This window comes from Oryza sativa, chromosome 1 (assembly GCF_034140825.1).
Source record: "Oryza sativa Japonica Group chromosome 1, ASM3414082v1".
Lineage (NCBI taxonomy): Eukaryota > Viridiplantae > Streptophyta > Magnoliopsida > Poales > Poaceae > Oryza > Oryza sativa.
Window position 1 is genome coordinate 23,028,455 of NC_089035.1, and position 26,333 is coordinate 23,054,787.

The 26,333-nt window shown below is 40.5% G+C and overlaps 2 protein-coding genes and 2 long non-coding RNA genes across 8 annotated transcripts; 2 read left to right on the plus strand and 2 right to left on the minus strand.

Moving 5' to 3' along the window:
- Positions 1 to 9,461: 9,461 nt before the first annotated feature.
- On the plus strand, positions 9,462 to 15,488 carry LOC4324191 (beta-galactosidase 2-like). 2 transcript variants are annotated; one of them, NM_001428070.1, is made up of 19 exons: positions 9,462 to 9,793; positions 9,959 to 10,054; positions 10,140 to 10,252; positions 10,558 to 10,624; positions 10,745 to 10,837; positions 10,924 to 11,067; positions 11,314 to 11,402; positions 11,493 to 11,598; positions 11,680 to 11,767; positions 12,391 to 12,509; positions 12,594 to 12,758; positions 13,041 to 13,210; positions 13,294 to 13,403; positions 13,488 to 13,597; positions 13,692 to 13,802; positions 13,888 to 13,989; positions 14,072 to 14,277; positions 14,369 to 14,687; positions 14,789 to 15,488. In NM_001428070.1, the coding sequence occupies exons 1-19, from the start codon at positions 9,629 to 9,631 to the stop codon at positions 14,897 to 14,899; spliced, it is 2,484 nt and encodes an 827-aa protein (NP_001414999.1). In that variant the 5' UTR covers positions 9,462 to 9,628; the 3' UTR covers positions 14,900 to 15,488. The 2 variants fall into 2 exon arrangements, with proteins under 2 accessions (NP_001414999.1, XP_025882437.1); XM_026026652.2 differs by having other exon boundaries at positions 9,517 to 9,793; positions 13,294 to 13,597; positions 14,789 to 15,429.
- Positions 15,437 to 17,248, minus strand: LOC136356568 (uncharacterized). The gene is made up of 2 exons (XR_010741503.1): positions 16,137 to 17,248; positions 15,437 to 16,024 (listed from the first exon to the last, which is right to left on the minus strand). It is a non-coding gene; the product is annotated as an uncharacterized lncRNA (long non-coding RNA).
- A 431-nt stretch (positions 17,249 to 17,679) lies between these two features.
- LOC4324193 (uncharacterized) lies at positions 17,680 to 21,617 on the minus strand. Of its 4 annotated transcripts, none has more exons than XM_015766136.3 (3): positions 21,459 to 21,617; positions 21,182 to 21,344; positions 17,680 to 19,127 (listed from the first exon to the last, which is right to left on the minus strand). In XM_015766136.3, exons 1-3 carry the CDS (start codon positions 21,479 to 21,481, stop codon positions 17,769 to 17,771), a joined length of 1,545 nt encoding a protein of 514 aa, XP_015621622.1. In that variant the 5' UTR covers positions 21,482 to 21,617; the 3' UTR covers positions 17,680 to 17,768. The 4 variants fall into 4 exon arrangements, with proteins under 4 accessions (XP_015621622.1, XP_015621623.1, XP_015621625.1 ...); XM_015766137.3 differs by having other exon boundaries at positions 21,182 to 21,332; positions 21,459 to 21,616; XM_015766139.3 differs by having other exon boundaries at positions 21,182 to 21,337; positions 21,459 to 21,605.
- Positions 21,618 to 23,614: 1,997 nt separating this feature from the next.
- On the plus strand, positions 23,615 to 26,070 carry LOC136356571 (uncharacterized). Its single transcript, XR_010741505.1, has 2 exons — positions 23,615 to 23,820; positions 25,699 to 26,070. It is a non-coding gene; the product is annotated as an uncharacterized lncRNA (long non-coding RNA).
- The last annotated feature ends 263 nt before the right edge of the window (positions 26,071 to 26,333 follow it).

The window sequence follows — 26,333 nt, forward strand, 5'->3', positions numbered from 1 at the left end:
GCACACCGAAATACCTGCCAAGAACGACCTTCTTTTAGTTACCACAAGTCATGGAGCAGTTTTCTGGGGGTATATAATTTCCTCATTTGCATCATGTATACTGTATCTTTGCTATGGAATTGCAGAATGTATCAGGTAAATGAAATCAAATAAACTAATGACTCGTGATAATTCTCCTATTGCTGAAGGCCCATAACATTTCTCAATTTGGTTACATACGGTACTTTTTTTTCTTTTTGCAATAGAATGCTTAATGTAATCTGTGTTGTGTGTAACTATTTGCTGCAAAACGCGCGAGTATTCCAGAATCAGAGCCGAACAACGGGGTTCCTGTTTGGCGCAATTAAAGATGAAGCGGTAATCTGGAAAGAAGCTGGGGTTTTCAATGTTTTAGGAGAGTAACAACCTTCTGTAACTTGTTTTTTCTTTTAGGAAGTTGCTGCGGTGGCAACATCCTTTCACTTCGATACTGAAACTTGTATATGTGTAAATACTCCTTTTATTAAGTAAATTTGGTCCGTCTTTCTTAGGCCGGCCCGGCTAAAAAAAACTATTTCTCTGTGTCACCCGTGTAGCGTGTAACAATACAAGGATGCTATATATACTCCTACTTGACTACTCGTTCGAATAAAAGCAGAAACCAGTCGAGAAAAACACGACAAAAAGTTATTTTCTCCCACAGGATCGGCTATGTAGGTACGTACTTCCGCTTTCCCATAGGATGGGCACTACTAATCGAGGAAAGTGATAAATGAAAGCGAGCACCACACCATATGCCATGTGTGGGCACAACTCAAAATTATCTTCTTTTCCACTTGGAGACTATGGCCCTGTTCTTTTCTCCAACTAAAATTGGATTAAATTTTGGATACTCGTGGCACGCTTTTCAAACTACTAAACGGTGCGTTTCGTGTGAAAACTTTCTATATGAAAGTTGCTCTAAAATATCATATTAATCTATTTTTCAAGTTTGAAATAATTAAAACTTAATTAATCACATGTTATTACAACCACGTTTTGCGTGAAACACTTAATCTCCATCTTCATCTTCATCTTCAGAACTTTCAAACACCACCATAACATACTCTTATCACTGTAAGTACATCCTCCCCACCCACCAGGCCACCACTGCGAGAGCCGAGAGATACATGATGCGTGCACGTATGCACGATTCATTTCCCTAGCATTGCCATCCACCAACCGTAACGTAACCACTAACCAACCAGTGATGGCTGCATGCAGGATCGGACTTTTTCATTCCCATGCATGGCAGTGATCCAACATTTTTATTTTCTTTTTCATTTTTTTGAATTTAGAAACAAAATCTCTTCCAAACTCATTGCGAAAATTGGAACTTTTTTGGACGCAGCGTTGTCACGCCGGCCGAGGGGCGAAATCAGGATTATTTGATATCAACAATGTATCTTTATCTTGCTTGCTTTGTATCATCTAAATACCATGTAAATTTGAAAAACCACCTCCAATGTCTCCTTGTCACCTTGAGTTTAAGATTCTCACTGTAATATCGAGACCGTTTTTTCAATCTATTATGTAAAAAGAATGTATGGCTCCGGGTTTTGGGGGGGCCCTTAGCTATTACTGTCCTTTCGTCCCATTCCTTCTCCCCTCTCTAGTGCCCATGTTAGCGGCGAGGAAATAGGAGATCTCTTCATATGTTCAATAAGTTTCTATGCATTTTTAATTAAAGTCTTTAGAAAGATTTAAATATGTCAAGAGTCTAGGGTTTGTTCTTCACAATGTTTATGAAATTAGATTTTGTTAGTCTCTTAGTGCTTTTCCTATGATTTTGTCAGCGGTTATTTTGTTTGTAAGTTCTCCAATGAAGGTTTGAAAATGCTCGTATGTCAGGTCATTGATTAACTAATTGGGTTTCTTGATTTGTGAGAGGAATAAAGATGGGGGCTAATGCCTTTTTATTTAATTTTAATTTTGCATACTTGTCTGCTTATATCTATTGTGGTATTGTGGTATTTTTTGATCCAGAGCCTCCTTTTCTTTGTTGCTATGTCTTTGGGTTTCTTTTATTGTAAGAACAAGGTTATAATACCTTGTCATTTTTAATCCGGAGTCACTCATGATAGACGCGAAGATGGTGAACTTCGTTCAGGGGATAAACCGCGTGATCTAGCTCTTGGTGCTCTTAGAGAACCCTCGGACCCCGTTCGAACTCCTGTCGAACGCCTTATTGCGGTCAACTTGCTATTGAGACAAACTCCGTTCAATCCAGTCATTTTCCCTGAGGCAGACCACTGGGTCGGATAGATACATTCTACAATAGCCGACCTCAACAACACCTTCTTGGCTACAATAGGACCAATAGCTCAAGGCCCTTCTTGCCCTCCAGCACCCCGTGATGGAGAGTGAGGTGCGAGGAACCATGTCGCCGAAGAGGTCCCCAGTGAACATCCCAGTCGGGACCCAATCCTCAATCCCATAAATCAATGACCTATTAATATTATTTTCAACCTTTAAATTTACTTTTAGAAAAATCTTTAAGTCGAATCATATCACATCTTAAAAATTAGAAAAAGTTAACCCATAAGAATCCAATTCATAAACAAAAACACCATACTTTTAAATTACACTTAATTTGTTACATATTCTTCTAAACAAACTTAGGTTACCTACGATGAAGATTATAGATAATTGCTTATAGGGATTAATTAAATATTGACGATGTAAAGCTAACTAATATGATAGAAAAAATATCTAAGCAATGTTGACAAAAAATTGTGAAGAAATTGTATTATGTGGTCAATATTATACCTTATAAGATATGAAATGCAGCCGTGATGCATTCCCGTGTAAATGAGCGGGCTATCTTCCAGTACTTTTCAGAACTCCTACATTACACGTTGTATTTCTAACACTTTTTTTTTCTAATCCTGTATTTTCCAAAAAAAGATCCAGACTTTTTTTTAGAAACAGCATACTTTATTTCTCAAAGAAGTGTGGTCGCAATTTTTTTCTTCGTGTAGTAATTTCTAAGGTTGTCTCTGCGACTCTGCCCAACCCACAAGGACATAGCAACATTTCTTCCTATTTTTCAACAATGCACATGCAGAGTTTTTCCCTTTTTATTTCAGAAAGGGGCTTGCAACATTAATTTTGATAAGACAGAAAGGTAGAGCAAGCTAGTGAACTGAGAGGGGAGTATTTTATAGAAACACCCCGAAGTTTTCCGGTTGGCTCTACAAAATGATGGACTAGACGACCTGAGTTTGAAGTCTCACCCCTTTTAATTATTTAATATTAGGTCATTCCTTCGTATTTAGATCTTTTAGGGAGCATTTCATCTAAACGGCCCGTACAAATGCACGGACAGGATTAAAAGGGGAACGCACTATATTAATTACAAACCCAGATCATAGCAACGTTGACGCGTGTTTATTAATCATGGTTGTTGCAACCATGATTAAAGTCTTAATTAAGGCCTGCCGTTATTGGCCACATTGTCACTCACTCATGCACCAAAGTGATCAATGCATCACGCTATGCTTTTCCCCCCTCTAAAACTTCGTAAGGATATTATAGATTTCTAAAGTTTAAGGTGGTGTTTTCTTTTAATTAAGATATGCTCTTTTCTTCTCAATTTATCATCATATTTGTAAATAAGCAACGATGGTATTTACTCATGCACAGATAAATAAAGAGATATGTAACGATGACATTACTCCTCCTATTCTGCACACGTAAACGAACAAACACGCAACGATGTCATTTAATTCTGCAAGAATAAACAAATAGAACTGGTTAGATGATGAATAATTTGAAAATATCTTAAGGGATGATTAAATTGGGATGGAGATAGTGGATTTTACCTTAATTTGCGTTAGTACACTTTTTAAACTACTAAACATTGTGCAGAGGTGGCTCCAAGTGGGTGTTCAGGTGGTCTATGGACCACCTGAATTTTGGCTCAACGTATCTCATTTATCCCAAATACTCGACCTAGTAATAACCTATTCCATTTTCCACCACGCCCAATTCTAGGTTTATCGTGAGTGCGTCATACATGCGCAGTTGTTGTGCTCATCTCATGTCCCTCGGCTGCGGTGCTGCTATTCAAGTATATATGCTAGAATTTTTAGAAGGTGAAGTAGGCACACCCAACGGGAATTTCTTGGAGCCGCCAATGACATTGTATTTTGTACGAAAACTCTTCATATAGAAGTTGTTAAAGTATCAAATAAATCTAGGTTTATAATAATTAAAATTAATTTATTATGTGCTAATAGCTTTTTTAACATGGCCTAACTTCATCTTCATTTTTATTAGAAAAGAACACCAACTTAGGCCAGATGAAGTTTCACTGTGCACATTTTTGTAGAAAAAAAATAACATGCTGAAATTAATTTCCATTTTTTGAATACATACAAGGGTGGTTTAATTTGATCTTGGAGTGGACTGGTCGTTGCTCTAACTAATTGTAAGGTTGTACTATATGCAACTACCATTGCAGGTATCGACTAGTGATAAATAGCCCCAAATTCCGTGAGGCTCTGATCGATATATATACAACCGTGCATATACTAGTGTACAGTGTACTGGATGATCGAGTTGGTGACGCATCTCTATCCTTAACGCCTGCTTTATTTGTCATCTGTCACCGAAGAGCGGCCAAATCTCCCACCCACTTTCTTCTTCACGAGATTATTAATTTCCCTCCTCCCCGGCACGCAGTTAATTAATTTCACCTTAATCACACTCAACGACGTACGCATGAACCGGCTAATATGATATGTTTTTTTATCCCAACAGTATAATACTCACTTCGTCCTAAATTATAGGGCGCCCCCATTTTAACAAAAATCAATCTCAATAACTTACTAATAATCATACTGAGTATATCTATACTAAGTGTTATATCACTAGATTTATATTTTGAAATACTTTCTTGTGATGCTAATTTCATATTTGTTGGAAACATACTCTCTCCAGGTTGATAATACTTGTCATTTTGGACAAGAGCACGGTCTCCAAAAAATAATTTTGATCATTATTTTTCATTATAATATGTATAAAATTGTTAACAAATATATGATTTTATTAAAGTACTTTTAAGACTAATCTATACATGTAGTCACCATATTTGAAACACAAATATTTTAAAAATGATTCATAATCAAATATTCTAAAGTTTGACCTCACACTTGTCCAAACGACAAGTATTATCAACCCGGAGGGAGTAGCATGAAATAAAATGCTGGTCAAAGCATGTCATTGAAGACAGTGTAAGAAAAATATATGCCTTATCATTTGGGACAGAGGAAGTAGAATTTATTCTGGCTTTTACTTTATAAAAGCTATAACCAGATATTATAAATATTACAATACAAATGTTATGGATTATAAAATCATAAGTTGATTTAAAACTACTTAAAATACCACTCAAAAGAAAGATTTTTCATCTATGGTTAGTGAGAGTCTGCATATCCATTGTTTCTTCACAATGCCTTACATGTTAGATGTAATCACTATATTCCTTAAACCAAAAATAGAATCTCCGAAATCAGCGGTCGATCGAATCAAGCACACATCACTGCCAGCAACTAATGTCGAACCAAAGCGAAAAGATAAACCGAATAAAAACTTAGCTGTAAACAATCATTCACCCATATCTTGCGACCACCATATCCATCAAAGCCGATTCAATGAAAATGCGGTCACTAACAATGCCATATCAACATGAAACCTCCAATGAAGCGCTTTTAAGAAGGCCACAACATATAGGATCGGTGTCACGGTTGCTATTTCAATCATCCGGACTGGTTTTCATTCGAAGACTCCACATAAGGCAATATCAGAAAAGAGAATGTCCATTACACCGTTCACATGCGTCACCAATGTCAATACTCCATTGACCCTAGATCTATGGCGATTTGAGCTTGACCTCAGCATCGAGTGGCGGTAGCGACAATGATGGAGGTGACTAGCAACGGGAAGAGGGACAAGACGCCCGTGCCAACAGCACAACGTTGTCCCACCATTTAAAGAGACTGATGGTAGCAATGGGTAGGGTGGAGGCTCTCTCTCACAGTGGCTCGATAGTAACTTCAATGGGCATAAAGAGCACATACTTCGGCCATCCTCAACCTAGAAACTATTAAATAGTTTCCATACTTGTCATGTCATATAGACACTATACATAGAAACTATATATCTAATGGATGGTGTCTTCAAATTAAATTCTCATCCAATCATCTCCCTTCTCTCTCCTTTATCGACCTATTCTCTTGTTTCATTCTTCTTGGTTCTCGTGTAGAGACGGTTTCTTCATCTTTTATCTCTCTCCTCATTAACTCTTTTGCCACATCAGATTTTTACTTATGTGATAATGTATTTAATACTATGGACACTATATGATATGGAGGGATGTGAATTGCCTTATGTATCACCAAATTAAAGCCGGATCCGGCCAAGCCCCGCTACTTCCTTCCTCGAAAACCACATGTTCGTTTCTGGCGTTCCCCTCCAGCGGCATCAAGAAAAGAAAATCACCTCGATTACACGAGATCCCCTGAACACGCAAGGGTGTTAGTTAGGTGCAGACGGTAAGCGTAGCTAGATTTTTCCTGAAAAAAGGAAAGTATGTAACTTACTAGATGACAGGATTAACATGGTTTGTATATGTTAGTTGTACGTAATGGTAATCTGACAGCCATGCATGTACGTACCTGTAGCTAATACTTGTGTAATGCGCATAAGTAGTTACCATGTTGTAACGGGGAAAAAAAAAGGGAAAATGCAGCACAACGGAACTACATCCATTCTCAAATTGCCAGCTTAGGTAGTACGTATTGCTGTGTTTTGTACAGATTTTGATTTTTGGGAGCATGGCAGCAGGTACTAGTACTACGCTACTAGTACTTCTGTAGTTCTGTGCAGAAGCATGTGTACATGGGAGTGAAACCTTCCAACGTAATATTGTCGTTAACATGTGCTTTACTTTGATACCCACACATGTCATCGACCACGTCACTGAAAAGTTCACATCAGAGGAACTTCTTTTGTGTATATGGCATATTGGCGTACGCATAACGCCGGAGACAGCTCCCGAGCAAATTGGGCGATCATGAAAACACCGGTGTATAAAAAAAACACTATTAATCATGGTTTGGGTCCTAGTGGAAAAAACTGGACCGATGAGTGACAAGGACGACCCCTCGGTTCACCGGTCCGACGGTCTGACCGAGGAACCGTTGGCTGAACCACAGTTCAATAACTAATATATGCAATATGTATTTCCTCTATTACACAAGTGAAAAAGTGTAGGATAGCTAGAGCCAAGTGCTTCTAGTGCAAAGACCCAGGTTTGAGTCCCCGCGCCACAAGCATTATTTATGTTATTTTTGTACAGACGAAATAGTCACGTGGGCCTGGACTGGGCCTTGATATAGCCCATTATCTCCTTTGTCCGGTCCGACCAAGACGGTTTAATGCTAGGTTTATTCAAAACTCGGCCGGTTCAGCCGGTTCAATCCGAGTTGAATACATGTCCGGTCATTCAGCTTAACCGTACCGTGTAGACCTCTGGCTCGGTTTTGTCCGGTTGAACCTTCGGTCAGGTTCGGGTTTTTCCACTATGGTTCGGGCTCAACAGCGCTCCGCCACCTCCGCCACCGCGTACGTGCGTGCGTGCGTGCAGCTAGCTAACTAACGAATGAATGGTAGTTAAGGCAGAGCCATCACACCGATCATGGTCATAAAAAACCCTTGTTAGTACTGAACAGGACAAAGGGCCCGGCCGACCAAATCGCCCCCTGCACGTGAATACGTGATCATATGCCATTGCATTGCCCTGCTCGATCAAACGAATCAGCTGCAGAGCCTGCAGCCGCCCGTAACAGTTACTCGTACACTACTAATAAAATTTTGCAATATTTACTCGCTGTAAGAAAAGTAATTTAAAATTGGTAATGAACCAGGAATTAATTTCTTCAACCACCGGCCATGACTCGCCATTTACCCGAGTTGTTCACTTTGCTTCAAGACAACGAAGTGAGATTGCTTTTACAGTTTTACGTGGCTGCGAAAAATAAAGTTAGGCATGGGCAACGTGGCAAACACGTGCATTATCAGCCTTATGATGATCAGCACAGGTACTACCACGCAACAGCGAGTAGATATTCATGCTTTCAGATGCGCCGCTTACTTACACACGAGGCAACCCATCGATCGATCCATCTGCATTCGAGCTCACATTTTTCATCACAAGAAGGGCTGCAATTAATTAGGCAGCTCCATATCATAAGCCAAAGTTTATACATTAAAATTTGGATCTGTTTGAAAATATAAGTTTTTCCGAAAGTTATAATATAAATTATAAGATGAAAAATAATTGTGATTGGTTGAGATGGAAAAAATAGTGAAAAAATTTAATAACATGAGGCTGTTTTTAGTTGAGATAAAAGAATAAAAGAAATATTTAAACTATGACATAAAATTTTAATTATATTATATTTTAGTACAGTGGGAACACTTTGTTTTGTTAAGGCAGTTGAACAAAGAAAGTTGGAACACATGTCTCCTCCATGCGGCGCCAGCTAGTCTGGTTGACAGTCCACGTAAGCAAAGGGCGGCCCCACCTGCAGAGCAGGAAAAATAAAACAGACAGAAAAGGGTTGGCATGTGGGACCCACCATCCATCATCCCAACTCCCAGTCTCCCATCCAGATTTTCCATTTCATTAATTATTACCGCTCCAACCACTATCCTAAAGTAGCTAACATAGGGCCGGCACCGGTCTTCCCTGTGGGCCCCACCAGTCAGCCCCCACCCACACACACTCTTTTCTCTCTCCTCTCTCCTGATTAGCAACAGTAGCAGCCTCACTTCCACTAATCACACTCTACAGTCTCACTCCTAGAATCTGGTGCCTCCCTCTCCCTCTCTCATCCACCTCCAACCCAAACACAACTTTTTAACAGTTAATTAATTAGAGATTAAAGCCTTTCTCTCCCCAATCCCAAGAAGCAAACCTAGAGAGAGAGAGAGAAAATCATCAGCAAAATTACCAGGAGAGGGTGTTCACCTTTGCCCCTGAAGAAGTGGAGATTAGTAGGGAGAGAGAGAAAGCAATTAGCCACTAACAGAGAGCAAAGAGGACACCAGCTGTGACTTGACTTACGAGTCCAGTGACGCGTGAGGCGCCATGGAAATGGAGATAGAAGCACTACTATAAATATCATCAACGTATTAAAATATAGTAACCTTTGTATAGATAAGATATATCTTAATATTAAGAATTTGATACTCTTCAGATTATTGGACACATTCTGATACTATGTCTAGATTCATAGTATTACTATGAATTTAAATACTGCCCAAATTTATAATATTATAATACGTCTTATCCGCTTAAGGTTGCTATATTTTTTAATGGAGATAGAGAGCAGGAGTAGACAAGAAAACCTGGGCGAGGAGAGAGAAAGAGAGCCAAGGAGAGAGAGAGAGAGTGTCCTCATGTGCCGTCAGTGAGAGAGGAAGCCTCTCACTCTCTCCGGTGGAGGGAAAAGCACCGAAAAGCGCGGCCTTTTTTTCTTCTTTTTTTCCCTCCCTTGTTCTTCCCCACACTCCACTCCACTCCTCGCATCGCATCCCATCCATGGCCGCCTCCGCCGTCGCCGTCGCGTTCGTCGTGGCGGTGGCCGCCGTGCTGGCCGCGGCGGCGTCCGCGGCCGTGACGTACGACCGGAAGGCTGTGGTGGTGAACGGGCAGCGGAGGATCCTCATCTCCGGCTCCATCCACTACCCGAGGAGCACCCCCGAGGCAAGGCGCACACGCTTCCCCTTCCTCCTCCTCACCGTGCTTCTCCGACGGCGACGCCTCCTCCTCTCTCTCGCCGGAGGAATGCCGGCGAGGCGGCTGGTTGCGTGGCTTTGCTATGCTTGCTAACTTGTTTGTGGGGGGTGGTGCTTACTGCTTGGGTTGCAGATGTGGCCGGATCTGATAGAGAAGGCCAAGGACGGCGGCCTCGACGTGGTGCAGACGTACGTCTTCTGGAACGGCCACGAGCCGTCCCCCGGCCAGGTAGTTACCGGCAACAATAACCGTGAAAACAAGTTGTTTTTCGTGTTCTTGATGTGGTTGGTTTGGTTTGGTTGATTTCTCGCAGTACTACTTCGAGGGGAGGTATGATCTGGTGCACTTCATCAAGCTGGTGAAGCAGGCCGGCCTCTACGTGAACCTCCGCATTGGCCCCTACGTCTGCGCCGAGTGGAACTTCGGGTAACAGCACCAAGAACATCTTGTGTTCTTAGTTTTCCTGCACTTGCAGTAAGTAGCCAATTGGTGTTTGCTGTGAGATGTCTGAATCTGGGGGTTATGGGAAGTGGCAGAAGTCTTTTTCTTTTTCTTTTTGGTGGGTGTGTCAAATTGCTCTATTTATAAGGTAGTTAAGTTGATATTGTTGCTGATGGTGACTGTTTGTGGCTGCAGTTTGGCTGACGAGGAATAATTAGAATAGAATTCTTGATGTTGAGTTGATTTGAAATATGCTAATTTTATGCTCCTTTAACCCCTTTTGGTCGCAGTGGGTTCCCTGTTTGGCTCAAGTATGTCCCCGGCATCAGCTTTAGGACTGATAATGAGCCGTTCAAGGCAAGAATCCTTTGACAGCACTAACTTTAACCTTTACTAATCTCCTTGACCCCTCTGTAAAAATTTCCTATGATCTCTGTAAAAAAAAAAGAATTGACTTTTGCGTGATTCTCCAAACAGGCTGAGATGCAGAAGTTCACCACAAAGATCGTCGAAATGATGAAGTCGGAAGGGCTCTTTGAATGGCAAGGAGGGCCTATAATCCTCTCCCAGGTACGCTTGTAATCGAAGGTGCATTCTTGGTATTTGTTGATGGCATTCTCTTCAATGCAACCTACTTTTCTGAGTGTCCCCTGCAGATAGAGAACGAGTTTGGGCCCTTGGAGTGGGATCAAGGTGAGCCTGCCAAGGCATATGCATCATGGGCAGCTAACATGGCAGTTGCGCTCAACACCAGTGTGCCATGGATCATGTGCAAAGAAGATGATGCCCCTGATCCAATTGTATGTACTGTACCACTTCTCTTTAATACAGAGTACATGTACTGGGGGAAGCAGTTCCTCATTTCTTTAATGTTCTTTGTGACCGTTGTCCAAGAAATGAAAGGATATGATCGATCATACATTGAATTTCCTTTGTTTTAAAATAAAATCTCCTCCGCTCTTACATGACACATCTCATACAGTACATGCCAATTGGGGTAGAAGGTTTCAGCTGAGCTACGTCTTACTTCGATTTATCTATGACAGATTAATACATGCAATGGATTTTACTGTGATTGGTTCTCCCCAAATAAACCTCACAAACCTACCATGTGGACTGAAGCCTGGACTGCTTGGTAGTGTCCCTTTTCTTTATTTTCCTGAGGTTCTTATGATGGCTATGTGCTTAGCTTTCGCCTTACGTATATCTTCTGTTCCCTCTGCAGGTATACAGGCTTTGGTATTCCAGTTCCACATAGACCAGTAGAGGATCTAGCATATGGTGTCGCCAAGTTTATCCAGAAGGGTGGCTCTTTTGTGAATTATTACATGGTAAGTCCCATCAATACGCTTTAAAGCTGAAATGTACCATGTTATTGAGTAGTCTCAAGCTGTGACACTGTTGCTTTTCAGTATCATGGTGGAACAAACTTTGGACGCACAGCTGGTGGCCCATTCATTGCCACTAGTTATGACTATGATGCTCCTATTGATGAATATGGTGAGTTAAGCACTTTACATATCTTGCATATGATTGCTTATTAAACCTTAAGAAATACAGTATCCATTAGTAAGAGGTATATACTTTGCACCTGTTTCCTGCATGTAGGCATTTCTGCTATCCAAACATTACAGACATGTTACATCTGGTAAATAATTTGCAACACAACGGTGATGCTCTACGCAAAACGAAAAGATATGGGTTGTAAAAGGTCCCCTTTTTTTTCTACCATCTCTGATACTATGCAAATATGTAAAAGTTTTACTATATTTTTGTTACTGAAATTTCACTCAAAACTATTCTAGTAGAGCTTTATTGAAACTTTTAGTGTAGTTTGTTTTTGTATTTGTAAGGCATCTTTTAAATTTGTCTAGATTTGATTTTGTGAAGTTTTTGAATTTATGGGGATTCACCAAACGGTAATAATTTATTTGAGTTAAAATATTTTTCATTTTACCCCCCGACAAAATAAACATGTGAGCTGTTGGATGTTTATCTAGTTATTGAAAAAAGTGAGTTAAAAATAAGAAGGAAAAACTGGATACCTGCTGAATAGGATGGTCCCTATGTGCTACATCATGTTTACCAAATTGATATGAACTTTCTTCCCTTCGCTACCTCAGGTTTGTTGAGAGAACCAAAATGGGGCCACTTGAAGCAGTTGCATAAAGCCATAAAACTTTGTGAACCTGCCTTGGTTGCAGGAGACCCCATTGTAACTTCACTTGGAAATGCTCAGAAGGTTCGTTACACATTCCGTTCTCTATTGTCCCTTAGACCTACAATATTTTGTTCTGAACTGACTCCTCCTTAATTTGCTGTTCAGTCATCAGTTTTTAGATCAAGCACAGGAGCTTGTGCAGCTTTCCTTGAGAACAAGGATAAAGTATCTTATGCAAGGGTAGCATTTAATGGCATGCACTATGACCTGCCTCCGTGGTCCATAAGTATTCTCCCAGACTGCAAAACGACAGTCTTCAATACTGCTAGGGTGAGATAGATACTTTAGTTTTTTTTTTTTTGGTTGTCTTGTCCATGCTATAATTTTCTTCTTAATATACTTGAGTTGCTTGTTCAAAAGTGGGTTTTTGTTGCTGCATTTTAATACATGTAGCATATCCTTGGTACAACTGTTAATGAAAATCAATATTTTTTTTTATAAATTTATTCCACATCCAATCTGAATTTGGATCCTTTTATCATGTGATCTTGTTAATATCTATCAATTGAAAATGTTAAATTGTGATTAATCTTAAATAAATTTATCATGTAGGTGGGAAGTCAGATTTCACAGATGAAAATGGAATGGGCTGGAGGATTTGCATGGCAATCATACAACGAGGAGATAAATTCCTTTGGTGAGGATCCACTTACAACAGTAGGATTACTGGAACAAATAAATGTGACGAGGGATAACACAGACTACTTATGGTATACCACATAGTAAGTACTAAGAAGCTGAACCCCCAAAAATACAAATACATGGTGATGTGCAATACCATGTACTAAACATTTTTCACTTTCAGTGTCGATGTTGCCCAGGATGAGCAGTTCCTTAGCAATGGGGAGAATCTCAAGCTTACTGTGATGTCAGCTGGTCATGCTTTGCATATTTTCATTAATGGACAACTGAAAGGTAAAACAGATAAACCTATACTCTGTATGCCCGCCATATGCAGGTGTTTCTTGATCCTCAATACACTTTTCAATTTGCTGGCAGGAACTGTTTATGGCAGCGTAGATGACCCAAAACTGACTTATACTGGGAATGTGAAGCTCTGGGCAGGCAGCAATACAATTTCCTGCTTAAGTATAGCAGTTGGCCTCCCAGTAAGTAGATGTTCAGCCTCAGGCTCAAATAGTACTCTTGGTTATATGCTGTTTGATCCATTTCAGACTCAGTTACCATTTTCCTCTATCATAGAATGTGGGAGAACATTTTGAGACTTGGAATGCTGGGATTCTTGGCCCAGTGACGCTTGATGGCCTGAATGAGGGAAGAAGGGATCTGACATGGCAGAAATGGACTTATCAGGTATATATCGTTTGCCATTTGATGAGGTAATAACTGTTTATCTAATAATCTGGAGTGTACATGAGAAATTGTTGTGTTTGTACAGGTAGGACTGAAAGGTGAGTCTATGAGTCTTCATTCACTCAGTGGAAGCTCAACAGTGGAGTGGGGAGAACCTGTGCAGAAGCAGCCTCTAACATGGTACAAGGTAATGAAGAAATTATTAATTCTTGCTCCTATAATAAAATAATGTCTATCATTACACTAATCCTGTTATGTCGCCTGTTTAGGCTTTTTTCAATGCACCGGATGGTGATGAGCCATTAGCTTTGGACATGAGTAGTATGGGGAAGGGGCAAATCTGGATAAATGGACAAGGTATTGGGCGATATTGGCCTGGCTACAAGGCTTCTGGAAACTGTGGAACCTGTGATTATCGAGGTGAATACGATGAAACGAAGTGTCAAACCAACTGTGGTGACTCTTCTCAGAGATGGTAGGCATTCCATAAAAGTATCATTCTATGATAACATTGTAGTACTGTTTACACGAGAAGCTCTTATAAATCTAATGTCATGGTCTGTCAGGTACCATGTTCCTCGTTCATGGCTTAGTCCCACAGGAAACCTTTTGGTCATATTCGAGGAGTGGGGTGGTGACCCTACTGGAATCTCAATGGTCAAAAGAAGCATCGGAAGTGTCTGCGCTGATGTGTCCGAATGGCAGCCATCAATGAAGAACTGGCATACAAAAGACTACGAGAAAGCAAAAGTCCACCTCCAATGTGACAATGGACAGAAGATAACTGAAATAAAATTTGCTAGCTTTGGCACACCACAGGGCTCCTGTGGAAGCTACACCGAAGGAGGCTGCCATGCGCACAAGTCGTACGACATATTTTGGAAGGTAAAGGATTTGCGTTCACTGTGTCGACTAAAGCAGCACTGCTAAAGTTAGTCTGTCTGTCTATACCATGAACTTATGTCATGTATTGATGCCTGTTGCAGAACTGCGTCGGTCAAGAACGCTGCGGGGTAAGCGTTGTTCCAGAAATATTTGGTGGAGATCCATGCCCAGGGACAATGAAACGGGCTGTTGTTGAGGCTATATGCGGTTGAGAACCGCAAACTCAGATCCTCCCAAATCATCCTATATCTTAGTTTCGACACGGTTTTCGGCTTACCGACCTTCTGGCAAGAGGTGAAAGTCACAGCAACAGTGACGCACGGACCGTCAGAAGTTACAGAAAATTTAGTTGTAATTGAAGCATCAGTGTATGTACATTATTCTACATAGAAATTCACTGGGAAGGAAAGATTCAGGACTCTGCAGTGCAGGAATGGGAAACCAAGGGGCTGTATGTATGGTCCTCTGGACAGTATTGGTTTTTGGCTGGGGAAGGGCGCATAGGAGACTCTGCTGATACATGAGTCCATATGCGCAATGGCTTTTGCATATTGGATTGGAGGATCAACTCTGTTTCATACGTGATGTGATGATTCATTTTTAAGCTCACTGAAAACTACTGCAATGTAATGCTGGTAATGTGCAGGGTCCATCATTGATGTATTAAATTGTCCTCTTAATTAGCTAATTAGCAATGTACTACCTTTTCAGCTTATAAATAAATCTGCTGTATGTTATTCAACCGTATGTGAATGAATTCTCTCAGGTGGTCATCTCAATGCCCACTTGATGATTAATCTGATACACATTCCTGCCCCATTTTTGACTGATTAAAGCAGTGGCGAACCCAGGATTTTTATCCTGGGTGTGCCTACAGCAAGCCAAAACAAAAACCTCAAGCACAAAAGTACAGTTACATCTTAAATTATCCAAATGTAGTACAATTAGTTCATTTTGGGGCTCCTCACTCCGAATTGAATTAGATGCTCTTGAAGTTGAATTTGATGCTCTACCACTACCTACAGTTATATCTTCTTGCTCTTCATTTTGGGGCTGTACTGGTGGTGGTGTTGGTGAAGCCTGAGCGTGTGGTGATTCCTCTGTTGGGATTGAAGAAGAAGAAAACAACACCAATTGCAAAGTCTCATTTTCTCGAGTTTCTTCAGTTACTCTTCCTTCCTATAGTTACCCCATGAGAAATGTGAAGCCCTGTCCTAGGAGATGCAGAATCTGAATTAGGGACCTTGCTCAATAAAGAAAGTATGCCCATATTTCTGTTGTTCCTTTTTATATCTGACAAATTAATTCAACTTGACCTCTGCCTAAGTGCCTACTGCCTACAAAATACAAATCACAAAAAATGTACCCTCAATTTCAGTTTCCAACTTTGCAAATTGAATCGATGAATCGAATACAAAAATCTCAAAGTGAATTAGTGAAATGACATACCTGCAGCTGGATGGACTGCTGAGCGACTGAGCTGAGGACTAGGAGCTACCAAGCTGAGCAGCTGCCTTGTTGCTGCCGGGCTGGCCTGCCAGCGCCACAGAACCCATGCCGAATCGCCGACCCGCCGGCCGCCGCCCGGCGCCCATTGCCAGTCGCCACCACGGCACCACCGCCGGCCGCCGCAGTGCACGAGAAACTGAGAAAGGGATTGGGAAAAGAGGAACCCTAGAGACGAGAAAATTGCGATTCTACTGTCGTAAAATGGTTTCGCTGGATAATGCAATCCTAAAAGTGTTCACTAAAATGCTATTTTGGTCTTTTTTTAATAGAAATGATTTTACTCTATTTTATTTTTTTGTCCTGACCAAAATACCCTTCTCTCTTATCTCTTTGACCAGATCGAATCGATCCAGAAACGCCAAGAAGCAGGTAGTTGCAGAGCAGGAATGCCCTGTGCGTGTGCACCCCCGCCATTGCCGCAAGCACAAGCAAGAAGAAGCTTTCTCACGATCTCTTCAAGGATTTGCGAGGAATCGTTGGCTGAGAGAGTGCGAGATGAAGTGGAGAGCGAGAGATCGATGAGTTGAAGGGAGAGTCTCGCCGGCGAGGAGGGGATTTAACGACCGTTGGTGCTCTCTCTGTCTTCGGCATCGGCTCTAGCGCCCCTCCGCATCGACTCCGGCTCCGGCGCCGGCGCTGGCCCCCGCCGCTCCCCCACTTGCTCCTCCCCTCCCTCCTCCCCCAATCCACTCGCGTCGCCGCCTCCCTTCGCGTCCGCCAACACCGGCCGATGCGCTCGGAGTGGCGAGCTCCTCCTGGTCGGCAAGCACCATCTCCGCATCCTCCTTGCCGTTGGTGCGCCCACCGCTCCAGGCAGCGGCGGCCATGGGATCGACATGGAGCCCGTTCTTCTCGGTGAACCCGGGGCCGGCGGCGGCGGATGAGGAGGAGGGGCCGGGGAACATGGCGCGGCCACACCGGTGGCGGCGGCGAGGCCGCGATAGGATGGGGGTAGGGGCGGCACGCCGCGCCGTGGCCCGGCCGCCGGCGCGAGGGTTTTGGGCGAGTCGGTCGCCGGCGGCTTCTGGTGCGGCCGCTGGTGGAGCGACCTCGCTAGAGATCGGGATGGTGGGGGAGGAAGAGGGGAAAGAGAGGGGAGAGTGTATGACAGGTGGGGCCCGCGTCAGGGGCATTTTGGTCTAGGAAAAATATAAAATTGAGAAAAAATATTTATATTCACACAAAAGAATGAAAATAGCATTTTGGTGAAACCTCTCAGTTTAGGATGGCATAACATACCAGTGAATCAGTTTGAAGCGATAGCATTTTAACGAAACCACTCTTTTACGATAATATAATCCAATTTTCTCCCAGACTCTAGCAGCACATGGCACATTGGCTAGCAGATTGGGCTGCCTCCCTGCTAGCACGTTGGGCCTTGTAGGCCTTGCTTTTGATCCAACGAGGCACCAATCTATTGATTTGGCCCGCTGCTAATACTACATACTATATTTTTATGCCGGTGCACACCCGGCACCCCACATAGGTCCGCCGCTGCAACATTATATTCAACAAGAAAAAGTTACAACCTCATTCTTACAAAAGAGATATAAACAAAACTTGCCAACTAAATTACTTATTGGCATTGCTTGTACTTGGGTTTGCTAACATCACGTCACCAAGGAATGGGTCTTCATGCAACTCAATCCCAGTGCGCAAAACACCGTCATTTCTTACTTGAAACTCCTCCAAAAATTTGTCTAGCAATGAATCATCAGCCATTCCCAATTCATCCCAGCTAATACTATATTTATTATCATCCGCAACACTTGCATTGATTATTCCTATATCAATGCTTTCATATATCTCATTTTGCTGATGATGCTCAACATTTGTTTCCCTCTCATGTTCTTCTTGACCATTGATAACTATAGCAGCAACATCACTAGCAACATCCATGGTGCCACTAATATCTACACCCTCCGGTATAGCAACAATTGTGTCATTGTTACTATGTAAGAACGAAGGACATGATGACTCTCGAAGGATAGCAGGGTTAAAACGTCCAGAGGGAGCAAGACTTGCTTGATTTGCAACATTAATGTCACCAATACTAGATCCACTAGGATCACTCGAGTTGATCATGTTCATTGTGCAGATGGAATGAGAGTTTGGTGGATTTAGTGATGTCCCTGCAACTTCTAGTAAAGCAGGACTCATCATACTTGCAAGAACTGTGGGGCTACTACAACCAACAATATTGTCTGGGATATTATTGTTGGCGAACGTGCTGATATTGTTTCCTTGTAAGCCTAGACCCCTTGCTATGTTGTGAATGAGCAACATTGATCTATTCACTATGGGTGCAGAAGCCATCATCGGGGACACTTCTTGTGATAAGGATGGATATTGGAACGGTATATAGTGAGAAATTGGTGGCATTAAACTAGGAGTAATAGGGATGGCCGGAGTATATGTAGGAGCAAATTGTGGCAGCTGATGTTGGTAGGGCATGTGAGATGTGGAAGGTTGATCGACTAACCTACAACGCTTTGTAGTAAGTGTAGAACAAGGAGTGGATTTGTGTTTCACACGATGATTATGGAGGATATCAACAAGAAAGTCATAAGACTCTGTGGAGGCAATGGCTTTAGCAATATCCGTGTCTAGTATGATGCAACGATTATGGGATTGAGCAGATGCCCATGCACGCACAGCAAGTTCTTGTACGAAGAGCTCACACATCTTCGATAAGAATGCTGGCATGTCAAAGGTCATCATCATGTTACCCTTTTGAGAAGATACGATCTTCTTCAAGCGGGCCATAGGGATCGCATGCTCGCTAAAGTCCTTTGTTGTTTCAATCTCCTTTTGTCGATCCCTCCAAAATTCATCCATTTGTTGTTGAGCTTTTGGCGCCAGTAGTCTCAACGATCTAGGTACGTCCAAAGTTTGCTCCATTCCTTCCCTTCGTTGCTCTGAATAATAGACCTACATAGCAAGCACACACTTTTGTTACTTCTTTTTCTTACTTTTCTAGTTCAAAAATTAGCAAAACGATGTTACATTGCAGTCTAACAAAAAGAGATAGCTAGCTTAATTACAAATCAAATAGCATTGCTCAAATCACAAATTTTCACAAGTACCAGTACAAAAACTAATTAATACTAGGCACAAGAATAATAAGCTAGTAGGTGCATTACCTTACTTGAGCTGCAACTACAGAAAATGCTACCTATTAGCACTAATTGGTTGGTAGTATGAAGATGAACACAATATGACACGAGGATGAACATAGTATGCAAGGTGGGGTGGTTTATATAGGCCTAAAAGATTCTGGTTTCTATGATATCTGTATTGTTGAGAAGGGAGACGAAAAAGAGTTGAAGAAAGAAAAAAAGGTTTATTAGTTTCTTGTGGGTTTGGTGAAATCTTTTAGCCTTGCGTGTATCTTTTCCAGTGAAACAGCTAGCTTTAATATATGTGGGGCTCACAAGGCTAAACCATGCATTCCACACTTCTTATGCTAAAGACAACCAAGATAAAGTAGTGCAGTTTATTTGCGTAACATATTAGTCATGTCACGAATTGACTTGCTTGTTAATTGAACATATATTTGTTTGTCCTCTCCTATACCATGCATATGCATCATGATTTCAAATTGATGTGTCATACATGCTAATCTATCTCTAAGTTAGCTAGCTGATCAACGGACGGTTAGCTCTAGATGTGTGCAAGATATATCGAGGAGTTTGTTTTGCTTTAGATTCACGCATATATGTGATAGCTTGATTCCAGCCAATACATGCTACGTGGTTTAATGATGGATGGATGCATGGATTGATGACTAGATCAGTAGATAAGTACTCGATCCATTGCTAGCAAACTAAGTGTACTTTCGGCGCCTTTCCTGCTGGAGAATTTTGTATTTTAGCTTAATATCCTACATTTCTTTTGTACATTGTGTAACGCAAGCAATTGTCTAATGACCTATTTAATAATAAACCATGATGTCCATACATATATGCATGATGGACTTTGGCTGGCCTACTTGCTTGCAGTAAGTGCATGGTTTGCATGCATACCATGCATAGATCATGTGTTGTTTGTGGTCCTAGCTACATAACTTATACTCCATGTACTTAATACTTTATTACTTTTGTATGTTATTCAGCAACCACTAGCTAACAAGCTTTGTATGTTAGTACTTTACTTTTGAATGCTAATATAGAGTTTGTTTGCCACATTGCTCTCTCTCATGACTCGCCATCTTTTCAATTTTATACATACTTAATTACTTTTGTATGTTAGCAGTTAGCTACAAGCGACGCCTAAGGAAAACGGGCTAATCAAATATACCACTCCAAATTGTACATTGATAAATAAACTCATGGAACTTGCTAGCTTAACAAAGAGTACCATACCACATACAAATAAATAGTGAAACACAATAAAAGATAAACGAAATAGTTCAAGGCATATATAGCACTCCCTTTATTCCCCAAAAAACTTGATTCCTAGTCATCCCAAGTATTTTAGTAGTTAAGGATAAAAACAAAAAGTGCCCCTCACTAATAGAAAAGTAGTATTTTTTTTTTGACATGAAAATAGCAGGAGAGACTCCTACTGCAATATATATATATATATATATATATATATATATATATATATATATATATATATATATATATATATATATATATATATATATATATATATATATATATATATATATATATATATATATATTATAAGAGAGAGATATTTACAAAGGAAGGGAGAGAGGGAGAAAACAGAAAACAGAAAATTTACATAAAGCTATCTATCCATGATTGCCAAAGTATAGAAAAGTAGTATTAGTATAAGGGGTATGGAATAAATAAAACTTCATAATTTATAGACCGATGGTAGGTAAGCTAGGGGCTATAAATCAAGTACTTTACCCGCAAAAACAAAAGAAACCAAGTCTTTTTTTGAATAAATTTTAAATGCTAGAAATCAAGTCTTTCTGGGTGGAGAAAATCACATAAACTAGAGGGACTTACATGGGTATAGGTAGATCCTGCCTTTGGCTCGATACATGCAAGATGATGTAGATGGAACCTTGTTTGTAACCCACAAATTTTCATGTTTCTAGTTCCTACTATAGTTGAACTATTACATGTGATATTCCTGTAAAATTCCTGCGTCCCCGACCTAATCTTCACCCTCATGTTATAAAAAAAACATCACTTGAATTAGTAAATTAATATTAGAGACTAATTATTGGTTGCAAAAAAAAACTTTTGAGTTGAAAAACTCATAAGGAGAAGATAAAATTACCTTGTCATTTCGATATATGGCATGTATCAACTTTGCCCATAGATAATTATAACACTGGTATCAACCACGAACAGTATACTCATCAATAACGAAAGAGATCCACGGGTAGCATAAAAGGCTAAATATACACGAAGAGGAAGAGATGATTGAGGCCTAGTAGCCCTTAGAGGGTAAGTATAACAACTGAGCGCTAGGAGATCAAGGCTAGAGAAGCTGCTCAATCCATCGGTGCTCCTAGTGCACATTGTGGGTCGACTTTTATAGTGCTTTCTATGCTTTGGGACTTCATCTTTCTGGAGGGTTCGGTTTGGCACGATATGCCAATTGTCATGTGCTCCGCCCGTTTTGTTTTCAAAGCATATTGTATTTCAATCATTTTGCGAATATAAGTATGCACATAAATTTACTGTTTTTCCTATTTTCCCACAATAAATCAGATAGCAATTCTCTTCTATAATTTAATGAGGAACATCTTCCTCACCGATCACCCATCCATAGGTTTTACTAAGTTTTTTTGAGGTAGTGAAGTGTGCATGCACGATCATTTTATCACCTATATATTTTTTTTACTCATATATAATCCTCTCAATACTTGTGTGGTTGCTAACGATGGAAATGTCTCCATTTGGGGCAGGGCCCTACAAAGACCAGGGACATCTAGCCCTATATATCTAATTAGATGGTTAGCCGAAATCATATAGGCCATGGATGAGTCCATGTACTTTTGATCGGCGAGGTCTTGGAAGTATAAAATGCATGGAACAAAGTGGCATAATAGACCAAATAGAGATATAAAGATACAAGTATAGTCCTAACCTATGTGGCTCGTTTAGTTGATATTAGTCCCATATGATGTTTACATGGCACTACAAGGAAAAAGTAAACGACAAAAAATCAATAGCACCCTGCATGTCAATTGGTGTTAGTTAAAAAAATAGTAAAAATGTTTGTGAGGCCCACATGTTTGTTTTAGGGCCTGTTCACTTTGATGCCAAAAAAAACCTTACCAATTTTTGGCATTGCCAAAATTTTGGCATAGTTGCCGAAATTTTGGCAACTTGCCAAAAATTTTGGCAGGATTTCTTATATAGTTACCAAAATTTGGCAGTAAACTAAATGCAGCCATTTTTTTTCGATTTTGCTATATCTCACTCGAAAGATTTTTTTCTTATCTCTCACTCGATTTTCTCACTCAAATTTACAGTGCATTTTCTTGTAAGTTACAGTGTAATTTATGAAACTTACACTGTAACTTTTGTAAGTTACACTGTAATTTTTGAATCTTCGCATGTAAATTTTAAATTTTGTATTGGATTTGGTCTTTTTCTTGAGGATATGGTAATTTAGTGTCCATTATGGTGTTTCTTAATTGCTTTTTGCTTTTTATTATATCTATCGGATTTTAATCCAAAGATTAAAAATCTGTGTGATACGATCATAAAAATCTTTCGAAAGATGTATAGGTACTCCCTTTTTTTTGACAACTTTACCAAAACTTGGTAAGGTTGAAAATGGCATTAAAGTGAACAGGCCCTTAATGACACAATAAACAGTGCATGGGCTAACTCGGTGACCTACGATGAAAATTAAGGCCCAATATCATCCAAAAGTGCAATGCCGCCGGCTGGCATAGAGATAAATTAGCATTTTGATTAATACATTTGTTGTGTGTGTCTATATATATATATATATATCCGTGTATTAATACCCTTCAGTCTTATCAAATTTTCTTCCGTGTATATATATCTGTGGGCGATCGCTACTAGTACTACCTAGTAGTAATAGATTAGTATTGTGATTTATACATTTGTTGTATTAATGACCTTATGGTCACAAGACCCATGGCTACCTACCTAGCCAGGGGCGGGCCCACTAGTGATTCAAGGGTATTCAGATGTATACCCAAGATTTTTGGACAAAAATAAGTATACGTGCTCTTTACTTCGTATATGTATTCAAAAAATTAAAAAAGAACGCTTAAATTAGTCATCTTGAGCCCTGTTTCATCATTTATACTCTATTGGGCCGAAATTTCCCACTCCCCTCCACTTTCTTCTTAGCCTGCACTCAGTTTAGACCGCAACTAGTCCATTTCCCCTCCCCGCCTAGGCACAGCAAACAAAATCCTTAATTCCCAAATCGGGCAAACCCTAACCGAGTGAGGAGAGGACGTGCGGCGCGGCGACGGCTCGGGCGTGCGGCGGCGACTACATTGACTGCGGTGTGCACGGCCACGTCGGCCCGCCAATCCGCCATGGCGCTAGCGCCACTGCCCACTGAGCTGAACCGAGCGCTGAGGAGCAGGCGAGCAGCCTGCAGCCAAGCCCCTCCTGGGCTCCTAACCTCCTTCACCGGTAGTCCGGTTCGTCCTCCTTCTCCTGTTCCCCAGCTTCCTATTGATTGTTGTTTGGTGAAAGTGTTGTTTGGTGAAATGGATTGGGAACTACATTCAGTGATTTAGTATACTTGCTTGCTTGCTTAGTTTGTAGAATTGTAGTTGCATAGTTGAGTATTTGAGTAATTGAGTAGTGGTCTAGTGGACACTGGGCAGTAGTTCATAGTTCTTACCATACTACCATACAAAGAGGGTTCGTCGGTATGAACTTGTTTATAGACTTCTCAAATTGGTTAATTCTAATTCTCCCTGGTGTTGAGAGGGTCTTTTCTTCAATGAACTACATAAAAAAAAGTTGAGAAAGCAAGATGGGGCAAAAATATTTGAATGATTGTCTAGTTATATTCATTGAAAGGGAATTCTTTTTCAAGCTAAGGACAAGGACATCATCGCTTATTTTCAAAATATCAAGCGTCGAAAAATTAATCTATATTTTTTTCCCAATTTATCATTTCCTATCATTTTTTATTCCATATGTTGACACTTTGATATATTTACCAATTTTATATTATATACGCTATATATTATACTTATTAGTATCTTATGCCACAAGCTAATTTTTAGGCTTTTAGGTGTATGAACATTTTTTTTCCTCCTCCCATTTCAAATACGCAAGTTCAAAAAGCTGGGCCCGCTGCACCTAGGCACTACTATTTAGAACGTGGGAGAGAAAAAAAAAAGAAAAATCCATCTCCTATGAAAACTAAAGCAAGCTGTTTCGTGTGAAATTTCTACGAAAATTCTGCAGCAATTGCATCGGCTTTTTCTGCATACCATCGTTCTCTGCCACCTGCACTGCATATCGACGATTTTTACCGACAGAGGCTTTTGGCCGCGCCGGGGCCGCACGCACGCATGTGCTGGCGCTCGCGGTTTCTGCGGCTAACCCAGGGGCTCATCAGCGGTAGGTGGCGACCGGCCGGCCGGCCGGCGAATCCAGCGCCGCCGCCTTGTGCTCGGTGCGAAGAAATGCGGTGATGTTTTCCATGTCGCTGGTTCATGCATGGGGGTCGCCGCGTCGCAATCGAAACGAGAAATCTTCATGCTCTTTCGTTATATCTGTCCATATCAAAATCAGTGGCGGATCCAGAGAAATTTGATTTGTTGGTGTAATAACGTATCTATCGGTGTCGTACCATGTTAATTATATTATAGAATATAGTGTTATAATATATGGATAAGTATTTTAAGCATAACTTTTATCGAAAATCGTCGGTGTCACCTGACGCCGGTGATAACACTGTAGATCCGCCCTTGGTCAAAATATAGTATTATAAAGTACTCCCTCTATTTTAGATTACAAATCGTTTTGATTTTGATCAAAGTTAAACTATTTTAAATTTGATTAAGTTTATAAAAGAAAATAGTAACATTTTTAACTGAAGACAAATATAATATAAAAAGGTATTCAATTATCGATTCAATGAAACTAATATGGGATCATAAATATTATACTATATTTGTTTACAAACTTATTTAAACTTGAAATAGTTTGACTTTGGCCAAAGTCAAAATGACTTATAATCTAGAACTAAGAGAAACGGAAAGAGTACCGGATTAGACACATTTTAGTGTGTGATTAATAGCACTAGGATGTGTCTAATTTAGTAATATTATTATATTTTAGATCGGAGGCAGTAGATCATTTGACTAACTTCTCTAAAACCACGTTTTGTATTAAAAGGGCATTTTTTTTTCTATCGCATTAGGCGGCATTGCATAGATCATTTCTTCTAAGCTATTTTTAAGTTTTTATTTAAATACTTAATTTATCTTTATAGTAATAAATAGCTAATTCGAAGTGATAATCCGGTGAACAATTTGTTTCAAACCACCGATTGACAGGATTAGCGTCGAGCACGTTCTGAAACTAAAAGACGCAGTATAGGCTACACAGACGTTCTGAAGCTGAGAGGAATGTTCATGGGAGACATGGATGTACTGTACGTAGCAGAGATGACCAAGATAGGAGTGGCCAATATGCGCTGGAAAAATTGTCACTTGTGCGGCTTTAGACCCACACGCTGGCACGCACTAGTTCCCAGCTTGATCGGGTTTCTCACCAACTTCTCCATTTCTTTACGACTCCCTACTCCGATCTCAAACATAAGGTATCTTTGAAAGATTTGTGGGTAAGTATCAGTAAGTAGGTCAAATGACTTTGTTGCTTTCTACTATCTTCGTTTTTAAATGTATAATATTATTAATTTTTAGATATACGTTTGATCATTAGTCTTGTCGAGGAGCTCTCTAGCGGGAGATCGTGAGATCCCCTTTTTTGGTTCGGCCGGGGGCAGCGGGTGAGATCCGAGGTTTTCGAGGCAAAAGAGACACAAGGGATTTATACAGGTTCGGGCCGCTAAGAAGCGTAATACCTACTCCTGTGCTATGCTCCTTTAGTGAAGGATTACAAGATCCCCTTGTTGAAGTAAAATGTGGTGTTGATCATCCGGGGCTAGAGATTGCTCTTAGAGCGTCAA